The sequence below is a fragment of the Ailuropoda melanoleuca genome, chromosome X (assembly GCF_002007445.2).
Source record: "Ailuropoda melanoleuca isolate Jingjing chromosome X, ASM200744v2, whole genome shotgun sequence".
NCBI classification, from domain to species: domain Eukaryota; kingdom Metazoa; phylum Chordata; class Mammalia; order Carnivora; family Ursidae; genus Ailuropoda; species Ailuropoda melanoleuca.
In genome coordinates, this window is record NC_048238.1 from 300,535 (window position 1) to 325,863 (window position 25,329).

General features: G+C 56.9%; 2 protein-coding genes across 4 annotated transcripts in view; one reads left to right on the forward strand and one right to left on the reverse strand.

Moving 5' to 3' along the window:
* Window positions 1–584: 584 nt before the first annotated feature.
* LOC105241803 (cohesin subunit SA-1) lies at window positions 585–24,583 on the reverse strand. The gene is made up of 10 exons (XM_034649878.1): window positions 22,290–24,583; window positions 21,515–21,584; window positions 14,692–14,847; window positions 13,103–13,255; window positions 12,542–12,638; window positions 10,744–10,820; window positions 7,774–7,845; window positions 2,967–3,171; window positions 800–999; window positions 585–632 (listed from the first exon to the last, which is right to left on the reverse strand). Exons 1-10 carry the CDS (start codon window positions 22,292–22,294, stop codon window positions 585–587), a joined length of 1,083 nt encoding a protein of 360 aa, XP_034505769.1. The 5' UTR covers window positions 22,295–24,583.
* Window positions 24,584–24,768: 185 nt separating this feature from the next.
* The window catches only part of GTPBP6 (GTP binding protein 6 (putative)), a 17,095-nt gene continuing 16,534 nt past the window's right edge, over window positions 24,769–25,329 (forward strand). For all 3 annotated transcript variants that reach the window (XM_034648842.1, XM_034648843.1, XM_011236677.3), the window contains exon 1: window positions 24,769–25,140. In XM_034648842.1, coding sequence (XP_034504733.1) covers window positions 24,792–25,140 — 349 coding nt within the window. In that variant the 5' untranslated portion in view covers window positions 24,769–24,791. The remainder of the gene's footprint in view (window positions 25,141–25,329) is intronic.

The window sequence follows — 25,329 nt, forward strand, 5'->3', positions numbered from 1 at the left end:
CATGCAGGGTGAGGGGCAGGAGGTGAAGGGGTGACAGGGTGAGGGCGCAGGGGTCACAGGGTTAGGGTGCAGGGGTGACAGGGTGGGGGTGGAGGTGAGGGAGTGCAGGCGATGAGTGGGCGCGGCGTGGAGCGGGGTGGAAGACAGCTCATGCCCAGGGGCACGCAGCGGGGTGGGAACTCCACACATGCACCCCTTTATGGAATGGCTTCTGCGCCCCATGACCTGTGGATGCCCCCCAAAGAGGTGACCTCCTGTGTGTGCAGAGGTGCAGGCGGGGGATCAGAGGACACCGGGGGGGAGGGAGCGGGACACAGAGGACACAGTAAGCACAGTTTGCACAAGTCCAAACCACAAACCACCACAGAAAAGAAATGTAACTGAGCCAAGGGTGTGCAGGTCCACCTGTGTGTCCCCAGGGGGCACAGGAGCCTGAGGGGCTGCAGGGACCCCCCTCCACCCCCCCACAGGGAGGCCAACTGGAACCTGGAGCCCAGATGTGGAAAAGGCTGGGGACCCACGCTGTGCTTTCTGAGCTCCGGCTTGCTGCTGTGTTGTGGGGAGACCCTAACCCCCGGGAATGGTCACAAGCCCTGGGGGACCAGGCGCTGCACATGGCCACAGCTGTCCCGCTGCCCAAGCAGAAACCCACAGGCGCTGTGGGGCAGCCGGGGGTGGGGGGCTGGGGGCACTTTCTGCACACCCCGGGGCCTCTCTGCACCGGGCGCTGTCCGCACACCTGGGTCCCTTCCTTTCTCCGTCTTGGGACCCCCTCCATCCCTCCCTCCTGCACACCAACATCACCCCCTGCACACTCCCTCCCACAGTGACCCCAGCTGTCCCGCACCTGGTGTCGGCGCTGGTCCAGGAGCTCCATGTAGTACTTGTGTCTGCCCTTGAGCTTCGTGATGCTCTCGATCTCGTACAACCGCTGGGCCGTGCGCCGGCCAGCACAGATGCCCTGGTTCACACTGGCCAGTGCCGTCAGCAGCTTCATGGCTGCCGACAGATTGGGGCCGTGACCCTGGGTCCGGGACCCCAGGGCCCTGACCCCAGCACCGGGCTCCTCCTCCCACAGGAGTGACCCTTCTGCCAGTACTCAGAAGGGCCTGGGGGTAGAAGGAGCTGGGAGGTCGGGGCGGCTGGAAGGGCTGCTGCGTCCTGCCAGTGCTAGGTCACAAGAGTGCATACGGTCATCCCCACACGACGACCACACACGCGGACCCGGGAACACATCTCAGCGTTCCCAGACTGTGCACACACCCCACAACCATCCCACCTACAAGGTCAAGCCACTGCCCCAGAGCCGGCAGGATTACACCCAGGTGGAAAATGGCCTCAGAGGACACACAGGGCCAGAACCGTGGCGGGAAACACACGTCTGCTGCACACCCCCAGCTCGGTGGCTGCAGACACCCGAGGGAGGCTTGCCATGACCAGGACACATGGCATCTCGGGACCAGCAGTCCAAGGTCAGAATTCACACGGACCCTCCAGGGGCACATGGCCCCATTCACGCGCAGGACCCTCCAGGGGCTCGTGGCCCCATTCACACGCTGGACCCTCCAGGGACACATGGTCCCATTCACGCGCAGGACCCTCCAGGGGCTCGCGGCCCCATTCACATGCAGGACCCTCCAGGAGCACATGGCCCCATTCACACAGTGTCCCCTGCAGACGCAGACGTGGGGACAAGACACACGCAGGCCCCGTGGGGCTGACATACCCTAACACACACACCGAGAGAGCCCCACACCTGCAGGAACCCGTCCGACACAAGGGACCGGAATCCCTGTGGGACACATCCTGCTAAACCCTCATCACAAACTCTGGACTTCTTCATGGTTCCTAACAGGACCCTGCAAAGACCAACACTTCTGCGTGAGGATAGCTAGAGAGCAAGGGACACTGCACCTTCCCGAAGGATGCGGAACTCACAGGACTCGTAACCATGGATACTCCTCCCTAGTCCCTGTGGTCGGCACTGACGACTCAGAGTCCGTTGAGTGGAAGCCAGCACTGACCGCTTGGCATGTGTTCAGGGAAGAGCTACACCCAGGTGTGACGCCTGATCAATAACCCGACTTGTGGAATTAATAGTCACTTAGAAAAGATAACTCAGGGATGGGAGAAACAGGATACACCCGGGTGGGCCAGCCTGGGGGCTCTTGTGGGGACAGAGGGACAGGACACGCCTGGGGGTCAGCCTAGGGGCTCTCGTGGGGACAGAGGGACAGGACACGCCTGGGGGTCAGCCCTGGGACTGAAGAGCCCGCCCTCTCTCCAATGTCAGCCCTGCACATGGTGCCCAGTCGTCATGGCCTCTGCCGTGGAAGGTGAACAGGACAAACTCTGTGCCATTCGCCACACCAGTCAGTGGTCATCCTCCAGCCAATGTCCCTCTGTGGCTTCTCTACCCCCTCCGGCTCTGGTGTCCACCCATCCAGCAGCCTCTGCCCCTGCAAGCCAGTACACTGGGGGCCCCAGGTGTGGACACCAGCCCTGGGGCAGGAGGAGCCCAGGCTGAGGCCCCTTCCTGTGTGTGCGTGGCCCATGGCCCCTGCCCCCACAGACCCTAGACCCGTGGCCTCTACCCCCATGGCCCATGGCCCATGGCCCCTGCCCCCATATCTGTAGCCCCTCCCCCCACAGCCCCTACCCTCCATGTCCTCTGGCCCCTGCCCCCGTCTCTGTGGTCCCATCCCCCACGGCCCCTGCTCCCATGTCCTCTGGCCCCTGCCCCCATGTCTGTGGCCCCTTCCCCTACGGGCCCTGACCCTGGTCCCATAGCCCCTGCCCCTGTGGGCCATGGTCCCTCCCCCATGGCCCCTACCTCCCATGTCCTCTGGCCCCCACCCCCATGTCTGTGGCCCCTTTCCCCACAGCCCCTGCCCCCCGCCCCGTGTCCTCTGGCCGCTCCCCAGAGCCAGCAGGAGCCCGGGCGGGGGCGCTGTGCAGCGTCTCACCTGCCAGGGAGCTGGTGTGCCGCAGGCTGTACACGGCCGAGTTTGTGAGGCCGCTGAGCATGCAGATCACCGTGTCCATGAGGTGTCCGTCACACAGCACCGAGGAGTGCGTCTGGTGCACCAGGAGCTCCGTGAACTCGCAGAAGTTCACCCTGAACCTCTTCCAGAAGGGCCCCGGCCCCACGATGGGGTAGAAGTCATTTTGCTGCGTTAAGGACAGAACAAGGGAGGAGGACGTGAGATGCCGTGCCGGGCGTGGGCCCGTGCCACCATCACCACACGGAGCTCTGCTCCGGACAAGGGACTCTGGGTCACATGACCACACGCTGACCCTGCACTCAGGGGGGTGACATGTCCACTCTGACTCAGGGTGACCCCAGACTTCCCAGACCTGCACCTGGGGGGTCACACGTCCACTCTGACTCAGGGTGACCCCAGATCTCCCAGACCTGCACCTGGGGGGTCACACGTCCACTCTGACTCAGGGTGACCTCAGATCTCCCAGACCTGCACCTGGGGGGTCACATGTCCACTCTGACTCAGAGTGACCCCAGATCTCCCAGACCTGCACCTGGGGGGGTCACATGTCCACTCTGACTCAGGGTGACCCCAGATCTCCCAGACCTGCACCTGGGGGGTCACACGTCCACTCTGACTCAGAGTGACCCCAGATCTCCCAGACCTGCACCTGGGGGGGGTCACACGTCCACTCTGACTCAGGGTGACCCCAGATCTCCCAGACCTGCACCTGGGGGGGTCACACGTCCACTCTGACTCAGGGTGACCCCAGATCTCCCAGACCTGCACCTGGGGGTGGTCAGATACACACACTCACCTGGTAAACATCCCCGAAACCCAGAACCTGGGGGTCACATATCCACACTCACCAGGGTCACCCCACGTCTCCCACACCCTGCATCCGGACAAATTATCTCACATCCCCCTGGTCAAGTCCGCAGGACCCGCACGTGTGGGAAGGAGCCGGGTCTCCAGGACCTCAGCTCAGCCCTGAGGAAAGCGTGCAGGCACCTCTCCAACACTCATCCCAGAGAAGCCACACTCTCCTGTTTTCCACCCTGGTTCTGGCTGAATTCAGGCTCTTTAAATATGTGAAGGGTCCTTAAAAGCAGTACCTTGCCCTGGGGGCTCAGGCCATTCCTGCTCTCCCGGGAGAAACCAGTGAGTCTGCTGGGGCTGGAGTCGGAGGCGGGGCATGGGGAAGGGAAGAGATCACAGATGGGCTTGCAGGTGTGGACGGTCCACCTCACCGGCGCCCATTAGCCTTCCTGCGTCCTTCCTGCCACGTGCCCAGGAATCAAATCATCAGACAACCCACCGCCAGCCTCTTTCCACATGCACAGGGAGTGGTTCCTCAGGAGACCCCGCCTCCAGCCTCTCTCTGCGCTCGCGGCAGGGGGTCCATCAGGAGACCCCGCCTCCAGCCTCACCTCCATCACTTTGTACGAATGGGTCTGAATCACCTGCAGGACCCGCAGGAGACCCCAAGGGAAGGTGAAGGTTTGGGGTGCAGCGCAGCCTGCGAGCACCCAGAGGATGGCGGTGGGTCAGGCATACCCCAACGGTGCACCTCTCACACACTGCGCACCCCTCAAGCTCTACACCCAGGTGCAGCCCTGTGCCCCCCACCCCCACCCCATGCACCGCATCCCCACCTCCGCATGTGCAGGGGCTGCATTCACAGCTCCCCGCCTTGCTCACACTCACCCCTGCAGGCAGGGACCCACAGGCATCACGTACCTTTCCTCTCACACCATGCCCTACCACCTGCACTGCCCCACGCCAGAGCCCCCACCGCCCCTGCNCCCAGGTGCAGCCCTGTGCCCCCCACCCCCACCCCATGCACCGCATCCCCACCTCCGCATGTGCAGGGGCTGCATTCACAGCTCCCCGCCTTGCTCACACTCACCCCTGCAGGCAGGGACTTTTTTTTTTTTTTTTTTTCCCCACGCCAGCCGTCCCCCACGCCAGGGACCCCCCCCGCCGGGGGCCCCCACCGCCCGCGCAGCCCCTCATGCTACGGCCCCCAAGCACTGCGCCCAAACTTCCTCAGTGTGTTTTGTGACAACCCTCCGTCTCCGTGCGGGGACCCCGGGCGCCCCACGCCCCTGCACCCTCCGCATACCACTCCCTCAGCCCCGTCCCTGGGCAACCGGCTCCCACCATTGTCTCCCCAACGCACTGAGCCCCCCACCGTTGGCTGCAGTGTGAGGGGGAGGGGTACCCTTCCAGGGACTGGCGATCAGACTCGCGTGTAGAGCGCACTTGCTCAACGGGAGACCCCCGCTTCAAACACCTGATGCGGGTGGGCCTTCGGTACCAGTCCCCATCTGGGAGGTGAGGCCAGAGCTCTGACGGGGTTACACACATGTCCCGAAACCCCCCCATTCCGAGGCTGGACCAGGTCACTAACCAGGTTACAAACACATCCTGAAACCCCCCATCCCGAGGCTGGACCAGGTCACTAACCAGGTTACAAACATGTCCCGAAACCCCCCATCCCGAGGCTAGACCAGGCCCCTAACTGGGTTAGAAACATGTCCTGAAACCCCCCCGTTCCGAGGCCAGACCAGGTCGTTAACCGGATTACAAACATGTCCTGAAACCCCCCATTCCGAGGCTAGACCAGGCCCCTAACTGGGTTAGAAACATGTCCTGAAACCCCCCATTCTGAGGCTATACCAGGCCACTAACCGGGTTACAAACATGTCCTGAAACCCCCCATTCTGGGGTTAGATCAGGCCACTAACTGGGTTACAAACATGTCCTGAAACCCCCCCATTCTGAGGCTATACCAGGCCACTAACCGGGTTACAAACATGTCCTGAAACCCCCCATTCTGAGGCTAGATCAGGTAGCTAACTGGGTTACACACATGTCCCAAAACCCCCGATTCCAAACCCTCTGAGCCGATTCCAAGGCTAGACCAGGTTGCTAACCAGGTTGCAAATGTGTCCTGAAACCCTCAGTCTGAGGCTAGACCAGATCACTAACAGGTTACAAACATGTCCCTAAACCCCCCCATTCCTAGGCTAGACCAGCTCACTACCCTGGTCTGCAAGGTCAGTCCTCACTCTGCAAACTCGGTGTGCGTCGTGAGAACACCTCCCACCCGCTCGTCATGACGTGCACCAATACATGTTACCTTGTCTGCGCACACGAGATGGTGAGGAATGAACGATATGCAGGTGAGCCTCCAGCCCACGGGACACCTGCAGTCACTGGGCCAGAGGCCGGCCACACAGTGCCCTAACCGTCTCCACCCAGGTGTGGACGGTTACAGAAACCCTGACTGGTCGGGCCATGCCAACAGTGATCATCGCAACAGCACGCAGAGACGGCAGCACAGAGTACACAGAACACGGTCAGGTCTAGGTGTGCCAGCGTAGACGGAACATGATCCGGTCTAAGTGTGCCAGTGTAGATGGAACACGATCCGGTCTAAACGTGCCAGTGTAGTCAAAACATGGTCAGGTCTAATAGAACGTGATCAGGTAAAATGTGCCAGTGTAGACAGAAAAGAGTCAGGTCTCCATGACACAGTGTAGACAGGATATGATCAGGTCGAAATGTGCCAGTGTAGATGGAAAACAGGCTCCATGACACAGCGTAGACAAAACACGGTCAGGTCTAAACATCCCAGGGTAGACAGAATATGGTCAGGTCTAAATGCACCAGTGTAGACAGAACACGATCCGGTCTAAATGTGCCAGTGTAGACAGAACACAGGGCACCATGACACAGTGTAGACAAAACACATCAGGTCTACAAGACTCAGTGTAGGCAGAACATGGTCAGGTCTAAACATGCCAGTGTAGACAGAACATGATCGGGTCTAAACGTGCCAGTGTGGACAGAATAGAGTCAGGTCTCCATGACAAGGTGTAGACAAAACACATCAGGTCTACATGACGCAGTGTAGGCAGAACACTGTCAGGTCTCAGTGTGCCAGTGTAGACAGAATAGAGTCAGGTCTCCATGATACAGTGTAGATGGGACACGATCTGGTCTAAATGTGCCAGTGTAGACAGAACACAGTCAGGTCTCCAAGACACAGTGTAGACAAAAACATGATCAGATCGAAATGTGCCAGTGTAGATGCAAAAGTCTGGTCTCCGTGACACAGCATACACACAGCAGAACACTGTCAGATCTACATCCCAGTGTAGACAGAACATGATCAGGTTTAAACATGCCAGTGCAGACAGAGCAAAATCAGGTCTAAGCGTGCCAGTGTAGACAGAATAGTCAGGGCTCCATGACGTGGTATAGACAGAACATGACCAGTCTAAATGCACCAGTGTAAACAGAACACAATCCAGTCTAAACGTGCCAGTGTGGACAGAACTCACTGGATGAACTCAGCTTTGCCGGACAGGTCAGGTCTGACTGTGCCATTGCGCACAGAGTCCGGCTTCACCATTCTCATTTGAAGCAACACGTCGTGGGCTCTACGTGCACTCAGTGTGGACTCGGCACCGTCAGGTCCTGCCCCGTGGTGGACACAACTCGGCAGCTGTACTGCGCTCAGCGTGGACAGGACGGGGTCAGGTCAGGTCGAGCCACCTCACCGCAGTCTGGACACAGTGAAGTCTGGACCCTGTCTGCAGGGCCAGGTTCGTGCAGCTCTCCCGGGAGAAGGGCACAAGCCCGCGGTCCCTCATCAGCAATCAGGACGCCCACCCCGTGCTGGGGACTCCGCGTGAGCTACCCCAGGCTCCATCTGCCTCAGGCACGCTGGGAAACCACCCAGAACCACCCCATTCTTAAACAGTGGAACGGGTGTTACCAGCTTCTCTGGCCACATGATGGTCAGGATCCAGGGGTAAGCCAGAAACTTCTTGTAGTAAAGACCGGTCTCCTGCAAGGACAGACGAGACGTGCCGGTGAAGTCCAGCATCCCCGGGCCCGCAGAGGGTCCCGGCAGGACAGGCCCACGCAGCACGGGGCGCCGGGAGGTGGTCTCCATCCCCCCCGGAGGCCGAGACCTGTGCGTGAGTGGGGGGGTTCAGCTCTGAGGCCCATGGGCGGGGGGGGAGGGCAGCTCTGAGCAGCCGACAGCGTGCACGCCCTGCCTCTACAATAGCAGTCCATGTCCACTTTCACGTCAGTGTCCTCGCGAGGGGGGGACAGGCTGCGTCTGCGGCGCTCAGCTGCCATGTGTACACGGCTGACACTCGGAACATGCACTGTGTCATCTCTGGAGGCCAGGACCAGAAGACACCACTCTGCGCACAGGACCGGGGAGTGCTGGAGCCTCTCATGCTGCCCTGCCACGTCTCCATACGGCCAGTGGCCGTGCATGTCACCCTGCCCGCTGTGGACCCTCACACTCTGGCATTTCCCTACAACGTGTCCGGCGGCCTGCTCTTTGGGAAGCACAGAGTCTCCCAATGAGGGAGACAGGCTGGGGGACTGGCAACGCCCCCACTGCTGCTTCTGAGCTGGGGGGAGACTGAACGGGATTCCAATCCTGCAACGGGGGTTCTCCGAAGGAAGAGGCCCAGTCAAGTCAGGGCCATGCTGAGTGACCCCAAGGAAGGAGCTAAGTTCAGGGACATGGAGGCCGGAAGCAAAGTGGGGCGTCCTCCTCTACTACGAGCCTGAGCTTCCCAAAGTGCCGAACTTGTGGGCTTCAAGGGAGCCTGGGGACAGAGGCTAATGTCACATGGGACCCTTAGCTGGACCCTCAATGGGACAGAAACAAAATGTGAGGACATTCCTGAGACAGGCACAGTAACGCGTGCAGACCCTTCACGCGGACGCTATCCTCCAGCGACTTAGCAGGCCCGAGCGCAAGGACTGGACCACGGTCACACAGGAGCGTTCACAGCCACACACGCAGACACAGCCAGGGCCCAATTCAGTCTGCAGCCCCCTGGCAAATGGTTCTGGGGAACACAAGCAGTGGCAAACACACGTGTGCACATGCATGGAACCCCACGCACACGCATGTGCACAGTGCACATCTGCATGCACTCGCTCACATGCACAGGGCACACGCGTGTGCATGCACAGCAGAGGCACACGCACACACATGGAAATAAGATGAAGATGGCACACGTATTCACTCACTCACATGCACAGGGCACATGTGTGTGCATGCACGGCACAGAGGCACATGCATGGGGATGAGATGAAGATGCCACACACATGCATTTGCTCACTCACGCACACCGTGTGCAAGCGCGTGCATGCACAGCACAGAGGCACATACTCACACATGAGGATAAGTTGAGACGGCACACATGCAAGTGCATTCGCTCGCTCACGTGCACAGTGCACACGCAGGTGCACACACAGCACATGCGCACACATGGTGATAAGCTGAAGACGGCACACGCGCACATGCATTCGCTCGCTCACGTGCACAGTACACACGCAGAGGCACATGCACGATAAGGTGAAGACGGCACACACGCATGTGCATTCGCTCGCTCACGTGCACAGTGCACATGCATGTGCACGCAAGGCACAGAGGCACATGCACACACGTGGGGGTAAGGTGAAGACGGCAGAGCATTAGTTGCCGAACGCAGGCGAAGTCTATGTATTCTCCCCTTTCCTTAGGTTTGAGGTTCCAAATAAAGTTAAGGAAAACAGTTACTGTTCACGACTTGGTTCACAAGACTTTCTGAAGACACTAAGTATTTTAAGATGTGAGGAATTAATGTAAATGTTACATCTGTTCCCTGAAAGGACGAGTCCATCGGCAAGCTATGGTCCGTGCACACGGTGGGACATGACGCAGCCTTGAAGAGGAAGACGTTCTGCGCCTGCTAGGACGTGGATGGACCTTGAGGACGTGACCCAGACACAAAAGGACAAATCCTGCCTGATTCCATGTGCATGGGGTCCCTAAAGGCACGCATACAACTACGAGACTGGCAATAACTACATGGCCTCGAACACGGGATGCGGAGGCGCGCATCCGAGGAGATGCTGTGAAAACAAGCTGGCGTCACGCCACAGAGTAAAACGTGCATATACTCTGACCATTTGTTACACGCACACACGGGAACACACACAGTGGGACCCACGGACATCGCACGTCCACAGCCACACAAAGCCCAAAACCGACCCGAAGGCCACCAGGAGCAGAACGGGGATGGGAACTACGCACACGCATGCGATGGAACATTCCAGAGCCATGACATAGATGTCTATTTGACATTATTCACATTTATAAAGTCTTTCCTAAATTGTGTCTGCGTGTGAGGGAAGAACCGTAGAGACGCCATGCGGAGCACCAGTCTCTCCCGGCACGGAGCTGGAAGCCGGGCGCAGCAGGCCTGGTATGCACGGGGGTGTGCATGCAAGGAAGCCCAAGCACCCGAACATCGTGAGGCCCAAGTTCAGGGTCGTACTTCTTAAACAGCGGGGAGGAGGTCAGCACGAGCGCAGGGCGCATCTGGGCACCTGCCGGCCTTGCTGTTTCTTCCTCTGGATGAAGGCCACGTGAGCACCATGTGATAACCATATCTTCCCCGTACATGACAGAATGTCCCATATCTGATTTAGGTTCACATTTCCTTTGTAAAGCAACATGGTCCTGCCCTCAAAGCACCAGAGGGCCTGCATCTCCCAGGGAAGCAGAGAAGGACGGCTTCTACCCGGGAAATGGGGATGCCTCAGCCCCTTCCACCCCCGAGCCTGACCGTAAACCCGCGTGCCCGGGGGATCCAGGGCAGCGACGCTGAGGAGGAAGTTCCCGCAACCTCAGGCCCCGGGCTCACGGAGTGCGTGGAGCCCGCCCCACCTGGTCAAACTTCTCGGTCATTTTGTGCACCACGTTCTTGCCTTGGTTGCTCTGGTAGAGCTCGGCTGTCACCATCCCTGCGAGAGAAAGAAGGAAACGCGGTTCAATCTGACCGTCCTGCTCCTAGGGGACGAGGCCTCATCCCTGAGATAGGACAGTGAGGCCACAGAATCCAGCCTCACTGGCTAGGGTCTACACACGCTGTGGCTCCCGCGTGTCTAACACGACCGGGCTTTCACGAGGCACCCTCAGGGCTCCCGGCCAGACGCCGCCGCCGGGGCTTCCCGACAGGCCGGTCCTGCCCCCACAGCTCCTGCGTCAGGATCTGGAGGGAAGGGGAAACCCCGTTGTTTGCCGGTGATGACGACTCATGGACATGGAAGCACATACCATACGAGGGACTCACTCGTAGCATGAACCTCAGCGGTGTGTTTATTTCCCGCAGCGCACCATCGCCACGGCCACTGCAGGAAGCCCCCACCCCCCAGACGCTGGTGGTCCCCTCCCGTTTCCCTGGCCCCAGGAACCACCGAGATGCCGTCTGTCTGCAGACATGCCCGTTCTGGACATTTCGTGCACGTGGGGTCACACCCTGTGTGGCCTGGTGTGTCTGTGTCTCCTGAGCGCCGTGCGTCCAAACTGCACGCACACGGCAGCAGGGGTTGGTGCTCCCCCGCCGGGTATGACCGAGTACTTTTCACGCTCCGTGTGTGTAAGTCAACAGTGCCCTTGCAGACGGCGGGGAGAGCTTCAGCTTCCAGCATTCCTGCAGCAGAACCTGAGCTGTTCGTCAGCACCCAGACGTCCCCGTGTGGGGCTGACAGCCCCGCTGCCCTCGGCCCTGCTGATATCCTGTGCTGACCAAAGCCCTGGGAGGGAGGGCGTGCCGGCCCCACACATGTCCCGTCCTGCACCCCGAGCCTCCCGCGAGAGCAGCTCACTGGTCAGCATCCTGGGCGTGCCGCGCAGGGGACGTAGAACTGTCACGGACCACAGTGTGGTCCTCTGCTGAAGCCCACCCACAGCAACCCCAACTTGGAAAGAGCGGAGGCTCCGGGGGAGGGTCCTTCCTGCCTCTTCCAGCTTCTGGGGCTCCAGGCATCCCTGGGCTGGTGGCCACGTCCCTCCCATCTCTGCCTCTGTCTTCATGTGGCTTCTCCTCTGTATCTGCATATCTCCTCTTCTTCTTTTTTTTTTTTTAAGATTAATTTATTTGAGAGAGAGAGCACAGATGGGAGGGGCAGAAGGAGAGAGAGAGAGTCTCAAGGAGACTCCACACTGAGCACGGAGCCCGACGTGGGGCTCAATCCCAGCACCCTGAGATCATGACCTGAGCTGAAACCAAGAGTCGGACATTTAACTGACTGCGCCATCCAGGTGCCCCTGCGTCCCTCCTCTTACAAGGACAAAGTCCCACGGGACGAGGGCCACCCTAAGGACTATCCTACTGCTGACATCTGCAAAGTGAGGTCATATGCTGAGGGCCCGGGATCTGGACGCAGACGGATCTTTCTCTGGGGGAACAATCACCCTTTGCTCTGAGATAAGACTGCTCACAAGGAGCAAGTGCTCTTACCTAATCCAGCCTAATCCAGCCCAGTGCTCTTACCTAATCCAGCCTAATCCCGCCCAGTGCTCTTACCTAATCCAGTCTAATCCCACCCAGTGCTCTTACCTAATCCAGCCTCGGCCAAAGCCCCAGCCCGCCCGGTCTCTTACAACCACACGCGGGCAGGACAGGCAGGCCCAGCGGGCCCATGTGTGGGGACACCCACGAGTGTCCAGGAGCACGGCTCACCTTCACAGCCACAGCACTGGACGAAGAAGCTGATGAGGTCCAGCAGGGCCAGCTCCCTGTCCTCCTTGTAAGACTGCACCCACTCCTCGACGGCCGTCTGCAGGGGCAACAGCCGGTGGTGAGCACGCGTGTGCGATGAGGAGTGTGGTACGGGCCAGATGTGAGGACACGTGTGTGATCGTGCATCTGATGGGCAGTGCTGAGCACTCGTGTGCGTGTGCGTGATCAAGCACGTGACGGGCAGCGATGAGCGTGTGCGTGTGACTGATGACCTGTGCGTGACGGAGCAGCTATGAGCACTCGTGTGCGTGTGCGTGATGAGGTCGTGTGACGGCAGCACTGAGCACTCGTGTGCGTGTGTGAGGTGCGTGTGACGGGATTACATGGCAGCTGGGCAGCCCAGGCAGCACAAGGCTGCAGTGGGTGGGGCCCTGACTCCGTGGGGACAACCTAGCCTCCGCGTGGCACAGAGGAGCGACTAATGCCAGGCGGACGCCCGTGTCTGCCACCCCCCACGCCCGCCCCACCGCACGCCACCCCTTCCCCCACAGCGAGCGGTACCTGCACGGAGTTCTTCCCCAGGGCGACCATCTCAAAGAGGGTCACCTCCGTGGTGATGGCCACTTTCCTCTTGCGGTGCTTCCGCGGCGGCCGCCCTCGCCGGCGGGTGCCTGGCCCGCTGGCATCCTGGCCCCCCGAGAGTGCTCCCTGCGCCTAAAACCAGAGGAGGACGTGACCGGGCTGTCCCCCCACACCGGAAGACCATGTCCTGGGGGAGGGCGAGGAGGGTACAGCAGCCCCCACACGCAGGGCTGCACTGCCGTGGTACAGGGCCGGCACAGGGGGCGCTGTCCTGGGAATCCACACTGTGAAGACCAACACGGCTGCACGGACACCTGGCAATTCAGGAGAGACCCCGCAGCAGTGCCCCACCCACCATCACATCCTCATGGCTTTCATATCCAATAGGTCCAGGCTCCACACAGCCTTCCCTGCACCGGCCAGAAGCCATGTCTGCTCACCTGAGTCTCTGGGCAGGGAGGTGGGTTTCCCAGCCCCAGGAGGAGCTGTGCTGCGGGGCTCCTGGAAGGGAGGGTGAGGGACAGACCCCAGCCCCCTGGGGCAGGAGGCATCAACGCCACAGAGCAGGGAGGGGACAATAGCCAGAGGACAAGGAAAGGGACGCCGTGTGTCAGGACAGAGGAGGGAACGCCTTGTTGTCAGGATGGGGAGGGGATGCCGTGTCTGTGGATGTGGAAGGGGATGCCGTGTCTCAGGATGTGGAGGGGACACTGAGCCTGAGGACAAGGGAGGGGACGCCGTGTGTCAGGATGGGGAGGGGGTGCTGTGTCTGTGGATGGGGGAGGGGATGCCGTGTTCAGGATGTGGAGGGGACACTGAGCCTGAGGACAAGGGAGGGGATGCCGTGTCTGTGGATGGGGGAGGGGGTGCTGTGTCTATGGATGGGGAAGCGGATGCCGTGTCTGTGGATCGGGGAGGGGATGCCGTGTCTCAGGATGGGGAGGGGATGCCGTGTGTCAGGACAGAGGAGGGAACGCCTTGTGTCAGGATGGGGAGGGGATGCCGTGTCTGTGGATGGGGAGGGGATGCCGTGTGTCAGGACAGAGGAGGGAACGCCTTGTGTCAGGATGGGGAGGGGATGCTGTGTCTATGGATGGGGAAGGGGATGCCGTGTCTGTGGATCGGGGAGGGGATGCCGTGTGTCAGGGTGGGGAGGGGGTGCTGTGTCTGTGGATGGGGAAGGGGATGCCGTGTGTCAGGACAGAGGAGGGAACGCCTTGTGTCAGGATGGGGAGGGGATGCCGTGTCTGTGGATGGGGAAGGGGATGCCGTGTCTCAGGATGTGGAGGGGACACTGAACCTGAGGACAAGGGAGGGGATGCTGTGTGTCAGGATGTGGCGGGGACACTGAGCCTGAGAACAAGGGAGGGGACACCGTGTCTCAGGACGGGGAGGGGAAGTGCCCTGGTGGTCCCGTGGGGCCCTAGTGGGCTTGTGGTTCGACGGGCAGGCCGTGCAGGGATGAAAGCGTCCAGGATCCGTGTGCCAGCTGGCCAGCGCCTGGCCTGATGCAGAGAAGCACTTCACAACCCACCCAGCCCGTGATCCCTCCCAGCAGTGGTCAGTACCAGTATGGAGCTCCTCCTCCTGGCCATCACCTCAAAGACGGTCACCACGGAGATGAACTGGCCAGCCTGATTCCTGAGCCTCCCGCAGGAACGCCGGCCTCGCCGTCGGGGTCCACTCCTACTGGCATCCCGGCCCCCTGAGGGTCCTTCCTGCATCTACAACCAGAAAGTGGGATGTGAAGAGCCAGGAAACGCTGATACCTGGAGGCCAGCTTAATGACGGGACCCCTTCACTGCTGGACTGAGAAGGCACAGCCAGGAAGTAGCTGCTACAACTGCCCATTACCTCCAGGGGCCCCGGGGCGAGGAGGGCAGCCACCCCGAGTCACCCACTGTGGCTGCAGGACAGAGGCCTTAGCCAGAGCCTCTGATTCTCGCCAGGCCCTCGGCTGAGTGCTCATACACCAGCCTCCATGGTGCCCGTGTCCTCATCCATGTCCCCACCCATGCCCCTGTCCCAGCCTGACACACCCAGTCCACTTGCTGCAGCCACAGCCATGACGACCACTGTCCAGGGAACAGCAAGCCGTTCTGAACCCAATCCCAAGGGCTGTGTCTCAGGGCTATGGGGTACATCACCCCACTGATCAGAGCCCAGGATGGAGATGGGGAGCTCGGGCCAGTGACCAGCAAGGTCAGGGGAAGTCAGTCCTATGGGACAGGTGAGCCAGCTATCCCTGTCTCTAGGGGCCGGTGTGGCCCAGGGGCCCAGCAGAAGCAGGGCTGTGACCACCACAGCCTCATGGGGCACAAGGAGGGTAGCCCATAAGCAGGGGTCACGGGTGCACACAGCAGAACGAGGGAGTCACAGAAGAACCCAGGGTCATGCACAAAGGTGGCAAACCCGGGAGTCATTGAGACAGTGAATCCTGGGGGTGTTGGCAGAAGCTGGGGCCACATATGCCGACAGGGGAACCTGAGGGTCACTCATGGGCACACCTGCCCAATAGCAGCGTGACCTTCCCTAGTGGGCTGCAACTACTGCATAAGGACCAACATGGATGCAGTGAGAGAACCAGGGCCATGCCTGCCCTGACCCAACGCCCCCCTGCCCACTAAACTACGGCCCACCAAGGGCATGCTGACACTGTGAATCCTCGAGGGCCATCCTGGGGCACAGAGGGTCTGCAGGACAAGTGCCCATGTTAGCACCACACCCCTGCACCCCTATACTGTGGGCCTCTACGACACGGTCTTCATGACCGAGAACATCGGAGGGCTCTAGGGCTAGGCCGGGCTGGCTCACTGCCACCGGTAACCCCACTGCAACGCACACCTGGTCCCGCCTGTAGGAACCCCACGTTGACACGTGTGTCAATAAAGGCCTTGCCTCAGGAATGCACTCTCAAGTGTCTTCAGGAAGATGAATTTGCAAATGTACACGTGTGCACAGAGACTGTGAGATGACGCACACGTGGTGTGATACTAATGTGAGGCATCGGGGTAAAAGGAAAACATTCACTTTGTGTACTGTTTTTGGAACTCTTCTGCAAGTGTGTAATGATTTCAAATAAGAAAGTGTCAAGTTTGGCTTTTGGTACCTGTTATCCCTGGGACGTAGCATGAACTGGTTTGCCATTTACTCCACCTTGAACTATGTACACTGCTCCCTGTTTCCTATCCTCCATAACGCTACAGAAAATGCCTTTTATGGCTTTAGATTTTAACCCAGTTCTCAGAGGCTAAGAAGACGAGTAGAGATCGAAGGTATAAATTGCTCTGTGTGGCCAGCAGCATCACGTGAGGCACTAATCAGCACTAGAGGCCAGAGTCTCCCTCCCCACCCAGGACTGGATGCTTGCTCTACAAATGCATTCACACTGGGCCAAGAACGCAGCCAGGCCAACTACTTCTACTCCACAACGCACTGGAAGTCCTACTCCGCGCAGCGAACAGGAAAAGGAAATGAAAGTCATCCAATTGGGAAAGAAGGTGTAAAATTACCTCTATTTGAGCACGACAGGATTGGCTATGTAGAAAGTCCCAGAGGACGTATCGAACAATCTCCTCAAACTCAACAGTGACTTTAGCAAGGCCACAGAATACAAGGTCACTATCACAGAATCAATCATATTTCTATAAACAAGCAATAAAAACTGCACGTGGAAATTTTTTTTAAAAAGTACCAAATACAGCAGCTCCTCAAAAATGAAATACTTAGATATCAACCTAACAAAATACATGTAGGGTCTGTGTCCTGAACACTACAAGAGTTTGATGAAAAAAATCAAATAAGACCTTCGGAAACAGTGAGCTATACCATGTTCATGGAATGGAATGGTGAAATGGAACATGCTACGTACAACAGAGGGCAACTTCACCACCCCACTCTCGATAAGGGATAGAACAACCAGACAGAAGACAAGTGAGGACAAAAAGGACTTAACAAACCAACTAGATCTAAGACACAGATACTAAATCCTCCACCCAGCAACAGCACACACCTTCCACTCAATAGTTAACATACAAAGTATCATCTCTGACCACAATGATATGAAGTTAGAAATCAGTAACAGAAGGAAAACTGGAAAATCCACAAAACTGTGGAAATTAAAACACATACTACTGAAGAACGAGTGGATCTCAGGCACCTAGGTGGCATAGTCAGTTAAGCGTCTGCCTTCAGTTCAGGTCATGATCCCAGAGTCCTGGGATCAAGCCCCATGTCAGGCTCCCTGCTCATTGGAGTGTCTGCTTCTCCCTCTCCCTCTGCCCCTCCCCTGCTCCTTCTCCCTCTGTCTCTCTCTCTCAGTCTCTCTGGAATAAATAAAATCCTTAAAAAAAAAAAAGTGGATCAGAGAGGGCAATTAGAAAATACTTAGGGAAAATGAAAACAAAAACACAGCACAACTAAAACTAATGGGACACTGGGAAAGCAGTGCTAATAGGAAATTTGTAGCTGTAAGTGCCAACCCTGAAAACCAAGAAACATCCCAGATCAACAATGCAAGTATACACCTTGAGGAACAAGAAAAAGGACAAATGGAGTCCAAAGGTAGCAGATGGAAGGAACTAAAAAAGAAACAGAACTGAGATAAACACAATAGATAATAGACAACAGAGAAAACCAACAAAACCAAAAGTTGGTTCTTCCAAAACATAACAGAATTAACAAAACTTTAGCTTAGATGAACTATGGACAAAAGAGTGAAGACTCATATTATAAAAATCAGAAATGAAAGTGGGGGCATTACTACAGATTCCATAGAAATAGGATTAGAAGAGAGTCTTGTGACCAACTGCACACCAACAAATGGGATAACCTATATGAAATGGACAAATCTCTAGAAACACAAACCCTACCAACAGTAAGTCACACAGAAGTGAAAAATCTGAATACACATATAACTAGTAGGAGATTAAATCGGTAATCAAAATCTCCTGAGAAGAGAAGCCCTGAATTCACCTGAAAGTATCACCGAGGAATTCTACCAAAGGCTTTAAGGAGAACTAATACCAATCCTTCCCAAACTTCTCCAAACACTGAAGAGGAGGGAACACTTCCCAACTCATTCCAGGGAGCCAGCATTATTACCCTGATTCCAAAGCCAGACAGAGACACTACAAGGAAACTACAGACCAATATTCTTCATAAACACTGATGTGAAAATCCTCAACAAAATACCAGCAAACAGAACTTAGCAGCATGTTAGAGGACTATACACGATGACCACATGGGACTGACCTCTGAAGTAAAAGGTTGGTTCAACATACAAAAACTGACCAACATAAGGCACCACATCAACGGAATTAAGGAAAAATATCACATGATCAACTCGATTGAGCAAAAGTATCTGACAAAATTCAATAGCCTTTCATGATACACACACAGACAGACAGACAAAGAACCAACTGAGAAGGGGAGGAAATTATCTCAATGTAACCAAAGCCATCTATGAAAAACCCACAGTGAACATCACGTGCAATGGTGAGAGGCAGAAAGGCTTCATCTAAGATGAGGAACAAGACAAGAATGGTCATTTGTGCCACTTCTACTTAACGCAGTAATGGAAATTCAAGCCAGGGCAACCACACAGAGCAACAGAAAAAGAGAAAAACATCCGAACTGGAAAGGAAAGAGTCAAATTGTTCTACAGATGACATGATTTTACATGTAGAAACCCTAACAATTCTAGACACACCCACACAGACTCTGGGATCTAATACACGAATCGCGTAAAGTCGCAGGATACAAAGCCAACACACAAAAATCAGCTGCATTTCTACACGCCAATAAGGAGCAATCTGAAAAGGACATTACAAAAACAATTCCAATGACAGTAGCATCAAAAAGAATAAAATACGTAGGAATTAACTTAACCAAGATGGTGAAAGACCTGAATGCTGGCAAGTACAAAACATTGCTACAAGAAATTAAAGAAGATACAGATAAATGGAAAAGCATCCCATGTTCATGGACTAGAAGACTTCAGAGTATTAAAATGTGAACACAACCCAACATGATGTACAGATTCAGCAAAATCCCAATCAACATCCCAGCATAAGTTTTTCTAGATATTAGCAAGCTGATTCTAAAATTTATATGGAGAGAAAAAGGAACGAGGACAGTCCAAACAATTTTCAAAAACAACAAAGTTGGAGGATTCACACCATCTAATTTCAAATCTTAGTATAAAACTATAGTAATCCAGGGGCGCCTGGGTGGCTCAGTCGTTAAGCGTCTGCCTTCGGCTCAGGGCGTGATCCCGGCATTCTGGGATCGAGCCCCACATCAGACTCCTCAGCTGGGAGCTGGCTTCTTCCTCTTCCACTCTCCCTGCTTGTGTTCCCTCTCTCGCTGGCTGTCTCTATCTCTGTCAAATAAATAAATAACACCTTTAAAAAAAAATACTATAGTAATCCAGACTGTGTGGTCCTGGCAAAAGGATAGTCTCACAGAACAGAGGAACAGGACAAAGTCCAGAACTAGAACCACTTAACTATGGTCAACTGGCTTTTTATGAAATTGTGAAAGAAACTCGATGGATAAAGGATATTGTGCTTTAAAATGGTACTGAACAATTGGGCATCCACATGCAAAACAATGAACTCTGAACCACATCTTTCAGCTCACACAAAAATCAGTCAAGGACCTAAAAGTTAAGATGTAAAACCGTAAAACTCTTACAAGAAAAATGAGAGAAAAATTTTGCGATTTAGGGTTAAAATGCTTAGATCCATCACTAAACGTGTAATCCACAAAAGAAATAATTGATAAATGGACTCTATCAAAACTCGAAACTTTTGCTCTTGTAAAACACACTATTAACAGAATGATGGGGCACCTGGGTGGCTCAGTAGGTTAAGCATCTGTCTTCGGCCCAGGACTTGATCCCAGGGTCCTGGGATCGAGCCCTGGGTTGGGCTCCCTGATCAGTGTCCACAGTGCTTCTCCCTCTGCCTGCTGCTCCCCCTGCTTGTGCCCCTCGCCTCTGTCCCAAATAAATAAATAAAATCTTAAAAAAAAAAAAAACAATGAAAACAGAAGCCAGTGTCTGTTAGAAAATACTCGCAAACCACGTAATCTAATAAAGGACCTTCACCAATATTTTATAAAGAACTCTTGAAACACAACAAGAAAACAAACAAGTCAATAAAAAAACCCTCAAAAGATTCCAACAGACTCGTCACCAGAAAATATACACAGATGGGACAGCAAGCACAGGGAAGGATGCTGAGGTCATTAGGCACTAGGGAGATACAGACCGAAACCATGCCACCACCATTAAAACAGCTAAGATCAAACATGCTGACAGGTGCTGGGGGCGGGGGGCAGGGAGCGGCGGGAACTCTCCCACCTGCCAACAGGAATGTGAAACAGTACAACCACGTGGGAAACAGCTTGGCGGTCTCGTAAAATGTTAAATGTACATCTACCAGCCACTACGTTCACCCGCGAGGAACAGAGGCATATTTCTGTACGTGCCCACGTGTGGGCCACAGAGCGGACTTCATAGGTTCTCACGCATTCTGCGGCCACAAGGAGTAACCCTCCACACGGCAGCGCCCGTGCAACCCCCCATACTACAGTCGGGCTGCTGTTCACTAGTTTCACCCTGAAATCAGGAGCAGTGACAGAACAGTCCTCTCACGACATAGTCGTCACACCCCACAGTCACGGAACCGGCCCAGGTCACGTAAGGGATTATGATTAACTCCACGACCAAGCAGCCAGCAGATCACACGGCTGCACACTCACTCACAGGACGCTCGGTATCCCTTTCAAGCTTTAGGGGTTTTTTTCCTTTTTCATTTGTTTCTGCTTTTTTTAGAGACTCCACGCCCCACGTGGGGCTCGAACTCACAACCCTGAGATCAAGAGGCACATGCTCTACCGACTGAACCAGCCAGGCACCCCCGAAGCTTAAAATTTTATAATATATGTAATGTGAACCCACTTTTAATTAAACGTTGGGACATATATCTACACACACATGCGTGTGTACAGATACGCAAGAACGTATGTACACGTACGTGCATGTATATACAAGGAGTGGAAGAGGGGTGCCTGGCTGGCTCAGTTTGTACAGCATGCCACCCTTGATCTCAGGTTGTAAGTTCAAGCCCCACGTGGGGTGTAGAGATTACTTTAAAAAAAAAAAAAAAGGAAAAAGAAAGACTGCACCAATATACACCAAAATCCTTCAGTGACCGCTATAAGGGTCACACGCGGGTGACTTGTATTTCCTTCCGTGTTCTTCTGTCCACGTCCTCGCCCACACAAACACGGCACTTTTCCTTCTCAGAGGGAAACACGCATGTTAGGCCCACGTAACAAGCGTATAGAAAGCTGGCCGCGAGCTCCCTAAGCAGAAGCACTTACCGACACACCGTCCCGGCCACGGCCGCCACACACGGACACGGCTTTCACCCCCTCTCGTCGAGACCTTCCACTAAGACACAAGAAAAGTCAGATCGCGGCATGAAGCCCTGGAATCTGCAAGCCACCCCCACACACTCGGCTCTCTCAAAGGTACACACGCTTCCAAACACAGGGGACGCTGAGTACATCGTCTGCCACTCCACACGGTTAAACAGTTGTCAGCAGAGGGAAGAAAGCAACAAAACCGAGACAATGCCCAGGAATTGGGAGTGGCTCGGCTTACAGAAGGCATGGTCTCAGCATGGTCCATGTGTGCGGAGGCAGAGGGCTCAATCCTACACCCCCGGCTCTCTTTGATTCTAAACCGCTATGCGTGGTTTGGGGTCTCTCCCCTCATGATGCATCTCACCACGCCATCCACCACGCACCTTATGAACCATGGATATTTGACCACCCAGACAATGGAATACTTTCAAAACCGAGCCAAAACACGAGTGCTTCCCTCCACGCTGGCGTGGAGCCCCTCGTGTTCCGTGCACAGCGCATCTACTGGGGGGACCTGTCTTCACCTGTCTGTCTTCCCCACCCTTCCCACAGCCCCAGCACCATGTCTGCACCGTGTATAATAAGCAGGAAACGCTGCTTCCAGAGAGCTCTCCATCTCCGTGAAGGTGAGGTGGTAGGATTCTCAACTTACTTAAGAGGAAACCGTCTACCCTCTGTCCGCAGCCATAAGACACACCGTCAATAGTAAAGCCGTGAAAAAATGCGTTACCTCATTATCTGGCCTTAGTTAATCCTCGCCGCGTCCCTCCCCCAACCGCCCCTAGAAACCGCTGGGAAGGCAGGCTCCGGGGCGCAGTGCTGGGGATCCAGCCGGGACAGCAAGCGGAGGAGAACGGGGAGAGGTGTGTGTGTCCCGCGGAGAGCCTGGTGCCCGACACAGCCCTGGAAACGTGAGCTCCGGCAGCTCTTCTCTTCTCCCCCCAAGTAAGACTGCACTCCTCTGGAGAGGACGGAAGGCTTGCATGAGGGGACCTGCCCGCATCCTACGCCAGGTGGCGTAACAGCTTCGCGGCGGGCGGCCATGCGAGCTCCATCCAGCCTCCCTCTGCACACAGGCGCCACCCCAGGATCTCAGACCCAGGCCCTCCAAAGACACCCTCGTGGGGACATCAGACCCAGTTGTATTTCCATGGGCTCACTCATCCACATTCCCTGTGCCTGGTGGTCTTGAGCCGTGTGACGGAGCAGAGGGCCGGTGGGGGGGGCCAAACACGGAAGGATATACACCGACCAGAACGCACACACTTGTGCATTCATCCCTGCAAGTTTTAATCCAGTCTCTCACTCCACCCACCAGGAAATGGCATCCAGGAACAATGGCCCGTCCAGGGCTTCTCGGGCAACACTGGGACGACAATCTGAGCTTGCCCACTTTAACACAAACCATCGACGTCTCCATTTAATTCTGCTCAACTTGGTCACATTTGCTCGGGCTGCGCCTAGGATGGATCCCACTCGTAACACCATATCAAACGCTGCTTTTCATCCCCCACACCCATCCCTACATAGCAACTGAGTTGCTTTCCCGGGGATACGTCCCCCTGTAATCCTCTGGCATTTCCCTCACTGCATGTGTCAGAACGAGGAGCTGTCACATCCTCTCTCTAAACATCAGAAAGGCCACAGCTTTCTGCACACACTTAAATAGGAATATTTCAATTAAAACTGTGGCTCTGTGAAAACAAGAACCCCCTAGTGACAGCTTGCAACACCATGCTGTTTGGGATTTTTCCTGGAGAACAGAACTGATCACAGTCTGAACAGGAGGGGTGCTCCTTCGGAACCAGCTCACCCCCCAATCCCTGCTGCACCCAGTGGACTCCACACCACATTCACCAGCCAGGCTGTGATCTCCAAGGAGGTCCTGGGACCCCTGCAGCCACACTCAGGCTACCAGCACAGACTTCAGAACCCCCCCCCCAGGCTGGATTCAGACCCCCAAGCAGCACCGGGGATGCCCAAACTCAGACATGCCATGCAAACTTCCAGACTCCTAAGGACTGGCTAGGACCCCCCAAGGCAAGGTTCCAGAGCCCCAGGGATGAGACAGGACTCCCACAGCAGGGTTCAGGACTCCTGATGCTCCCTTTGCCCCCCTCCCCCACAGCGCAGGGTCTGGAGCCCCTGGGCCACACTCCAGGCTACTGACGCAGACTTTGGAACCCCTGGAGCCGGACCAGAATCTCCAAGGCAGAGTTTAGGACCCCCACGGCTGGTTCAAACCCCAGTGCCTGAACCCCACATGCCATACTTGGATTACCAACACATACTTCACAACCCCCCCAGGCTACATTCAGAACCTCCAAGCAATGTTCAGGAGCCCCCCACTCCCCGGCCAGGCTCCAGATCCTACAGCAGACTTCAGGACCCCCAGGAAGTGTCCTGGAATCCCCAGAGCTGCACTCACACCCCCAAAGCAGTATATGGGATCCCTGGGGGCATTTGGGACCTGCAAGGCAGAGTTCGGGAATCCCTGGGATGAGCTTGGACTCCCAAGGTAGGATGCGGACCGCTGGGGGAGCACTCGGACCCTCAAAGCAGGGTTCCGGACCCCTGGGGCTGTACTCGAACCTGCAAGGCAGGAAGTGGACTCTCTGAGGGCAGCACTCGGACCCCTAAGGCAGGAGCCCCCCCTCCAGCCCCAGGCAGCACTCAGACGTGCAAGGCAAGATGTGGGACACACCCCCCCGCAGCACTCGGACCCCCAACGCATGATGTGAGACCCGCCCCCAGCAGCCCTCTGACCCCCAAGACGGTGTTCAGGATCCCCCGGGGCAGCACTCGACCCGCAGGCAGGATGTGGGACCCCCGGGGCAGCACTCAGACCCGCAGGAAGGATGTGGGACCCCCGGGGCGGCACTCGGACCCCCAAGGCAGGACGTGGGACCCCCGGGGACGGGAATGGACTCCCAGGAGCAGACCCCCGATCCCGCGCGGCGGCCGCAGAAGGACGCGTGTGGGGAAGCACCCGCCCCGGAGCCGATGCCGGCGCCTGGCCCCGCCTGCGGCACTACCTGACGCGGGCGTCCGCCGAGAGCAGGCCCCGCGGAAGCGAAGCTCGTCCCCGGCGGCAGCATCCCAAGCCCTGCCCGCCCGCGACCGCCCGCGCCAATCAGGCGGCGGCGGGCACGTGACACCCGGCGGCCAATGGGGAGTCCGCACGGGAGCACGGCCCCGAAGCTCCGCCCCATTGCGTGCGGGCGAACGCGGGATGTGGGCCCTGCGGGCCGCCGTCCGCCCCGGGCCCTGGCTCTCTCGCGTGGTTCGCGGCCGCGGGGCTCCGAGAGCTGCGCCGTCGCTGCCGGCGTGTCCCGATCGCGCGCTCGCCGCCTTTGGCTCCGGGGGCCTCAAGGGGCGAGGAGGTGGAGGACGGGGCCCACGGGCTGATGGCACGAGAAGCCGAGCGGGAGAGGAGGAGGAGGAGCCAGAAGATGCGGAGGAGGAAGAAGAGGAGGAGGAGCTACTGAGGAGGGACCCTTTGCTGCCGGTTGGGACGCAGCGCGTGTGCCTGATTCACCCTGAGGTCAAGCAGGGACCGGGGAAGCCGCAGCTGACCCGAGGTGACCCGGAGCGCCGCTGCGGGCTGGGCGGGGGTCATGGAGAGGCGGGGCCTCCGCGGGGCGGAGACTCGGAGGGGCGGGGCTTCCGAGGGCTGGAGCTTAAGGTGGTACCTTGGGGGCGGGGCCGTGGACTCAGAGGCGGGACTAGCGGGGGTGGAGACTCGAAGGGCTGGAGCTCAAGGCGAGACT

What these genes read in the sequence shown, in the direction of transcription:
- LOC105241803 (XM_034649878.1), bottom strand. An exon ending in GTGGCCGGGACGGTGTGTCG is followed by an intron (nt 14,848 to 21,514) that starts GTAAGTGCTTCT and finishes TTCTGGTTGTAG; the next exon opens with ATGCAGGAAGGACCCTCAGG. An exon ending in GGGAGTGTGCAGGGGGTGAT is followed by an intron (nt 633 to 799) that starts GTTGGTGTGCAG and finishes CTGCTTGGGCAG; the next exon opens with CGGGACAGCTGTGGCCATGT.